This window comes from Buceros rhinoceros, unplaced genomic scaffold, assembly GCF_000710305.1.
Source record: "Buceros rhinoceros silvestris isolate BGI_N320 unplaced genomic scaffold, ASM71030v1 scaffold27225, whole genome shotgun sequence".
Lineage (NCBI taxonomy): Eukaryota > Metazoa > Chordata > Aves > Bucerotiformes > Bucerotidae > Buceros > Buceros rhinoceros.
The window spans coordinates 14,269-22,238 of NW_010414992.1; the positions used below are offsets into that span (position 1 = coordinate 14,269).

At 42.5% G+C, this 7,970-nt stretch overlaps 1 protein-coding gene across 1 annotated transcript in view; it reads right to left on the minus strand.

Moving 5' to 3' along the window:
- PSAT1 (phosphoserine aminotransferase 1) overlaps window positions 1-7,067 on the minus strand; it is a 14,255-nt gene extending 7,188 nt beyond the window's left edge. Inside the window, exons 1-6 of the mRNA XM_010137282.1 lie at window positions 7,011-7,067; window positions 5,818-5,878; window positions 4,584-4,653; window positions 3,280-3,485; window positions 1,477-1,649; window positions 267-436 (exon numbers count right to left, since the gene is read on the minus strand). Coding sequence (XP_010135584.1) covers window positions 267-436; window positions 1,477-1,649; window positions 3,280-3,485; window positions 4,584-4,653; window positions 5,818-5,878; window positions 7,011-7,067 — 737 coding nt within the window. The remainder of the gene's footprint in view (window positions 1-266; window positions 437-1,476; window positions 1,650-3,279; window positions 3,486-4,583; window positions 4,654-5,817; window positions 5,879-7,010) is intronic.
- Between the last annotated feature and the right edge of the window lie 903 nt (window positions 7,068-7,970).

Consider the following 7,970-nt stretch of genomic DNA (forward strand, 5'->3'; position numbering starts at 1 on the left):
CCTGAAACTTCTGCAATGCCATTGTGACACACAATATTCACTTCTAAACATACTATGTCCTTTATGGCTGAGTCCTGCTAGGCACCCTGCAAGCCTACATCAGTCACGGGGCTGGACACCTCCCACGTTTTCACAGGAATCATGTGAAATACTCCAGCATACCAGTGACTCAATAAACAAACTTCTGAAACTCATCCCGGTAAGAGCAGCAGGTGGCAGTACAGCAGCTCGCTCAGCAAGAGGTATTAACCAGCAAGGTAAGTTACCTGTAGCACGGTGGAGTGTTATACAAAGACCCATTCATCACTTGTGTTTTGTAATCCAGTACTACAGGGCATTCCTTCAGTGCAAATCCCAGCAAGTCCTCACGTACTATTACAACAGTAACTCCAGCACAGCCGACATTCTTCTGAGCCCCAGCGAAAATCACGCCAAACTTTAACAAGAAGAAGAAAAGAAGGACTTGCTGCATGCATTCACTGGTAGATCTTACTACTGAGAAATACACCAGCATCATTATACAACAGGCACACAACTCAGCTGAACGGCTTGAAGAACGTGTTGAAAGTGAGCAAGTTGCAGGTCAAAGAAGCATTAGGAGAAACTCTGATTTGAAAGAGCACTCACAGCTACAGTTGTTATTCCATGTATGTCTGTTATCAGAATCACGCGTTTCATTCAGCTGAGGAAGATCAGCGCAATAAATTCACCAGTGATATGCTAAATGTTGATTTAGTAGTCACAATTCTCAAGGCAGCCTGTCTCTTTTTCAAACTATTCCAAGCAAAGTTACTAGGAAGAAATTTGTACATAGATCACAGTATTTTCAACCGGTCTGGTACTTCAGAACAGGCATCATATGATCCACCTGTTCAAGAAGGCAGATTGGGAAAGGCCAAAACGAGCACACTAACAACTGCCCCTTCCGCTACACACAGATATGATTAAATACACCACTTCACTAGCCAGTAACTCTTCCCACTTGCAGTACACTTACGAACATAAGCAAGAACTATGTTCTGCCTCTGTATTATCTATGCAACAGAGGTAGTAACTGAGGCACAGGAAGCTTTTAGCAGCTTAAAAGGGGTTACAGTGTTTCCATGGAAGAGGAAGGATCAAAAATTCCAATTCATGGTACTCTGCTACAGTCATATACAGAATCTACAGACTAAATATGATTCTGAAGATACCTTTTCCAGCTACAGCAGTAGTGAAGACCACACAGTAGACTAATTATCTTGGGACAACAACTAACATGAACAATTTCAATATACTGAAAAAAGGACAACGGATCAGCACTGAAATCTCAAACTCCCAATTTCAACATTTGTATCCAACATCAGATACACAACCAACAAAATATGATTTCCTTAATCTCACTGTTCAGCACCTCTGCCCATCCACATTTCAAAGTGCATTCTATGCATTCAAGTGTGGAAATGCTTTGTGCAGCCATTGTGTCCAATACTGTACCTTGGAAACATCCACAGGTCTGGACAGGAAGTTTGACGACATATCACAGACCAAGACTGCTCCTTTGACATCAGGTACAAAGTCAAACTCCACACCATGAACAGTCTCGTTAGCACAGTAATAGACATAAGATGCATCTGGATTAAGATTCCAAGTGCTTGGGTCAGGAATGTCTGAGACAGACAAAAAAGAAAACCAAAGGTCACTCACTGGAGACGGGTAGTTATCCTGGCATGCAATTTTACTTGTACACAGGACTTAAGTAAAAACCCAGAATGATTTTGCAGCATAAAGTATTAATTATCTTGTTATCAGGAAGATACAATTTACCTGCAAAGGAAATACACCAAATTCTGTGGTGAGCCATCACAAAGCAATTGCAAATGCCATTCTGGTTTTCAGCCCTTATTCTTCGCAGGATTTTCATCAGGTTTAGGATCCCAGCCTATGAACTACTGCCCCAGGGGCTTAAACCATCATTTCAGAGGAATTCAGGCACTGGACCAAAGAATCTTCCTGGTTTCTTTGGAACCACTGAGGCATCCAAATTCTCCCTGGCAAAGTTCTCTGAAGTTTTTGGTTTGTGTGACTCCAGAAGCATTTCTGTCTTGCCCAAGACAAACACAAGGTCATCTACCTACCTTCCTTTTAAGCTTTGCAACTACAAAACTAAGATTTCCCCTGTCACTATGCAATATACAGGCTTGCCCTGACAGCACAGGACAGGTTTTGCATAGAACGAGTGGTTGCTTTTCCTTTCTTCTCTCCTCCAAAACATGCGGGCAAAGAACTGCTGCTACGGCCTCCACCATTATTTACTTACTGTCCCTCTTACCTACAGCTGCCAAATCGTGGATACATGCCCCTAGACTGGCAAGCTGCAGGTTCCACTCCTTCCTGTGCCTCAGAGGATATAAACCTATCTTCCAATGCAGTGCTTTCATCAACAGTTAACACACTAACTCATATGGGAATACTTTTTGTCTTCCCTGCTGCCACTCCTCCTGGTTCAAATGCTATTATTTGGACCAGACGGAAGAAGAGTGAGCCTGAACAGCAGATGCAGAAACCAGCACTCAGGTGTCCCTGCTCTAAGAACTATTTACGCATATCCAGTGGCACATTATACACTTAAACGTGTTCTTGAAACAGACTCCCTCATTAAAATTCCCAATGCCTCAATCACAGGTAATTTTCTTCCTTCTACACTGCAGTCGTTCAGACTCTTATGTCCAGTAACAAACTTCAAGAAGGGAATTTGAAAGTGCCTCTTCTATTCCAGAGTCAACTGCCTGTTACGACATGAGCGGGTCAGGTAAGTGTTTGGGACACAGAACGCATGTTTTGCATCTCGTGGGCTGACAACCTTTAGAAGCATGTTTGGGATCTTAATTTCACTGAGTGTTCCTGAAATGGAAGCACCTTGGAATAGCCCTCGAAATAGCTTAAGAACTCAGTTAAACAAACAAAAAAAACCCACAAACAAAAAACCAAAGAACAACAACAACAAAAAAAAAATCAGACAGCCCAGATCATTTCCCAAGCAATACACATTTGCTTCTTGCCACGTATTTTGTAGTGTCTGCTCAGCCTGGTTTCACAATTCTTTTCTGCTGGAGACTGTTAAGTCGTCTGACAGATCTCCCGTGATGAACATGGAGAGAAGTGATGGGCGATGTTTTGAGTGCGGGGCAGTCAGCTCTAACTAGTTACATTCACTAACCCAAGAGCCGAGTGGGACCAATTTTTAGAGCGACTTGAAAAGCTAAGTGTTCACACAGATGGATATCATCATCAACTTACTTGTGTAGCTTCCTAGTTTTGGATGAACAATATTCACTTTGGCATACTTCTCTGCTTCTTTAGCTGCTTTTGCTGACCAAGCTCCGGTAACCACATAATCCGCATGTCTTCCCTCCTTTAAGCCAATGAGGTTAAGTGGCACTGCACTGAACTGAGCAGATCCACCTCCTTGGAGGAAAATAACTTTGTAGTTTTCTGGTATGTTTCTGCACACAAGAAATAACCATTTATATTATTCCCGGAAGAGAGAACATGCTCACTACTTGATATTATGCATTTAACAACAACAGAGGAAGAACACTGTCATTTCAGAAAACCAAAATGCAAGACGTTAGAAAAAATCCCATTAACTTACCTCAGGACTGGTCTCAAGCAACAACTTAAGAGTAATGCTATAAATTTTACTAATAAAAATTGGCTGAAAACAAGCTCTTTCCCCCCTTCCATAGCACTAAATAAATTCACTTCTGAGTAGCTCTACCAGAGTACACAGAAATTTGAAAGGTTTCATAGCAGAATTAAAGCTCAGGTGTAATTTTGTCTATTTGCTAGCTTCGTGGCGCTCCTGTCAGGCTAAGAACTTCACACCACACTGCTCACAGAATTCAGCTCCCAGACCCTTAATTTGAAGGTGCAACAGGGCAGTAAATTGTACACGCAGAGTAAGTGCCATAAAAAGTTGTTCAGTCTCAAAAATTACTTGTTGAAATTATTCAATAAAACCACTCTTAATAATTTTGGCTGCGACTGAAAGTCAAGCTTTTATATGAAATGACTAACATAACTACTTCGAGAACATTAATGCTAATACGCGATACATTCATTTCAAACTTTTAAAATGGTGTCGCACTACAAAAAGGAAAAGGGCTCCTGACCAGTGATTCTAAAACACAACCATCAGTAAAATCAAACTGGTGAGTAATGTACAGACCACCTCCATACCACCAGATTCCTATTTTTTCCACTTATTTCTTGGAGAAAGCTGATGCCCTTCACAAATTCTATGAAGGTGACAAAAGTTAACATTTCAGAAGAAAGTCAACTAGTGATTGTATAACAGACATGTAAAAAGCATCTTACCTTCATAAAACCCTTTCTCACACTCAGATGAGTCAGCGTCAGACAAACAGAAGACCAAAATTACTGCTCTGTTAGACACAGTATCTAAAAAGACCCCAAAGACACCAACAGGTACTTTCAAGGAGAGGTCTCCCTTCCTAGGTCACTTTCCTAGTGACATCAGTCACTACTGGTGCCACTAGCACAAGCATAAAATAATAAAGAGCAAGAAGTAATTCACTTACAACAATTCACGCAGAAGATTTTCAGCTGTATTTAAGATTTTTGAGAAATCTGAGGTCCGATGGCTCATTTCTTTTTACAGAAAGAAAAAAAGAAATAACAGAGACAAAATGGTGATACACGCATGCAATTTAAAAGTTGTGTTTGAAGTTTAAGCCTTTCACACCACAAACCCAGAACGGCTGAAGGCTCCCATTCCCCATTCCTCCTCCTATTTCTTCTGCTGAGCCTTCCTAAACACCCACACAGGACTTACACCTCCAGCCTTGTCCACATCCTGGCAAATCCAGTCCGTTCACACCTGGCATCCGCATGACCTTACTACCCTCAGGAGCAGCTACATTTGCCTGAAAAAATACTCCCTCGAAAGACGTAAGCTTTCCTCACTCTAAGAATCCTCTCTGCTACTGATGCTGTAGCAAGTACAGAGAAAGGTACAAGGGCTTGTCGTGGGTTTTTTCCACAAGGCTTCTTCATGCAGCAATCCTAATTAAACTCAAAGACTAATTCTTTTTATTAATTCCCTATGCTTTCTTCCATCTGTAAGAGCGTACAGTTCAAACATGATTCCTAGTCTTGCAGAGACGGTTGCATTCCACTTCCAGCAACCAAACAGCTTCACAGGACTAGCAAAATGCTGACCATCCTCTTGCACAAAAATTTTGTGCAACTGGGACTAAAAAGACAGTCAGCTACCCACGTGGCACAGAAAAGTGCCTTTCCTCCTTTCAACAGGAAAGCACTGCCTTCCGAATGGGAAGGATGCGATGTATCAAATACTGAATCAAAATCTGAAGCATTTTGCCACGTAGTATATAGGATAGTACATACATTATCTCTATAGATAGATATATACACAGACACGTGTATAGTTGTGTGTGTATATACATAGAGAGTATTTTATAGATACACATAAAATGTTTTTAACATATGGTCTATACATGTATACACACACCCCTGCCCAAAGATACAAATGTATCAATGTTTTACATATAATTAATTACCTTTTTTGTGTCTAAGGCCCTGTTCTTGGGTCACTAAACATGTGGCTATGCAACATTTTATGGTCTCCTGATGAATGGTAAAAACAGAGTATGAAAGAGCATTCTCTGGACATGCATGTTACCAGAATAAGGTATTACAAAAAAAGAGCTGAAATATCAAGATCAAAAACTCTTATTAAACAATTTGGTTAAACATCTACTTCTGAAAGACGCAGTATTTCTGATGTCTTACCAAGAACGCTTATACCAAGTCCTTTGTAGTCCACCAGTTCTTTCTGTGCTTCTAATAATACCTAACAAAAGAAAAAATCCACAAATACGTTAAGAGAGTTTTCCACCATTTGAAGCCAGTGATGCCTCACGCATATGCCAGCCGGTCCATACTGCAACAACCGTACACTTGGCAGGTGAGATTAACAGAAGTATAGTCGCCAATACCATTTTGTTCTATCCAGTAGCAGAAAAACATAATTAAATCATGAGCTTGTTACGGAGAATGTGTGTAAGCTATCATTTCAACAGTTACATCTGCAGATTTCAGAATGATTTCTAGGAGTTGGATGGAACTCCCAACCTTTTACAGAACACTCAGTGTTTGCATGAACACTCCTGCTAAAAAAGCATCATCAAACACCCACCACCAGCCCTCGCCCCAGTGTTCTTTCACTGGGCTTGTGCAAATCAGACGACTAGAGTACGGAAGAAAACAAAGGGGAAAAAAGTTAGCTTGGGGAATTGGATACCTCAAACTAACGCAAGAGGACAAGGCCTGGTCTCACAGAACGAAGTCCCACACTTTTTGAGGATGAGCCTTCTCTGTTAGTGAAAGTTAAGAAAGAAATGAAGGCAAATTTTGAGACAACCAAAAAAAAAAACCAAAAAAACCATAGGTCGCTCCCCTTAGGAGCCCTACCCAGGTTATCTGCTGCTTCAGTCTTCCATTTTTTTTCTTCTCCTAGACCTTTCAAATATCAACAAAGTGGAATTATAATCTAACTACTGGATCTATAGCTTCCAATCTCAGCAAACTCTTCTGCGAGAGCCAAAGCAGTTCCTCATAAAGGAGGACGGAGGAGAGGGAGGCCCAGCAGAAAAGCTTCCAGGACAAAAGCTTTTTCAGCAGATCCTGGAGCGCGTGCATAAACTGCACGCTCCGGACAGTTGTAGGACAAAAAATCTGCCTTGCTGACAGCGCATCTGCATGGTCTGTCAACTGTAACAGCTGGTCAACAAGAGGTCAACCAGAAGGTGCTGCTTTTGATGTTAGAGACTGTGAAGTTTTAACCACCCTCTCACATGCAAACTCGTCCATGCCAGAGGAGAAGGAAAAAACTCAAAGGGAACACACAGACTGTTAGACAGCGCATGTTAAACTGCTTGGTAAAATCCAGTACTTTTAGCAACATTATTTATCTGACAATCTGCAGGTTCCTTACAGCAGAGATTTATTATATGCCTTAAAATCACCACGGAGAGCTTCATCCACCTTCTTGCGTCGGTCAGCCTAAGCGCTTCCTATGTGGCATCAGCTCACACAGTGAAATAACAGGTGATGGAGCAGCCCATGCAAGAGCATCGGGTTTTCAAAAGCGGAAAACAGGTGAATAATACGGAGTTCAGCTCCTCCAACCCTAAACCCAGATTTCAGTACCCTCTGTTGGAGGGTTGGATACTGCAGCAGTTCTAGTGACAGCCACTTTCAGAACCAAAGATTCAAGACAGAACAACAAATTTTTTTTTGCAGCCTAGTCTACATAGGACATTTCTATGAGAAGAGAGAGGGGGAAAAAACCCAAACCTGCTGTACAGCAAACTTGTTCACCTAAAGAAAACTATTAAAGAAATAACACAGAACATAATGATGAAAACTACGAAGAAAACAGAGAAAAGAACAAAAAGAAACTCCATCCTCCTAACTCTTCAGCTGAAAGCCAGAGGCACACAGCTGGGCAGAAGCCACCCCCTCTCCATATGTAACTGGATCATCTACGGCTGCTGATGCAACTTCCCAGAGGGTTGAGTCCGCGCTACACTCATGACCATTCCTTCAATAAAGACCTTCTCAGGGAATTACCACGTTATTTATCGACTGATGCATAACACACTCAACGCATCTACACGCGCGGGTCTGAGGACTTGCCGTCCCAACGCCGATACCGCCCCTGACCAACGACCGCGCCGTGCGATTCCGCCAAGCCCTGGGAAGCGCGACCCCGAAACCGCACCGCGGCGCGTTCCCGAACGCCCGAGCGCATAGGCTGCGCGGGGAAGGGGAGAAGAAACGCGCAGTCCCCGCTCTGCGGGTAATTCTTTTTCTCACCGCTCACTCGAGCCTGCCCAGCCCTCGCTCCGCGGCGGCCGCCCGGGGCAGCCGGGGTGGGGAGG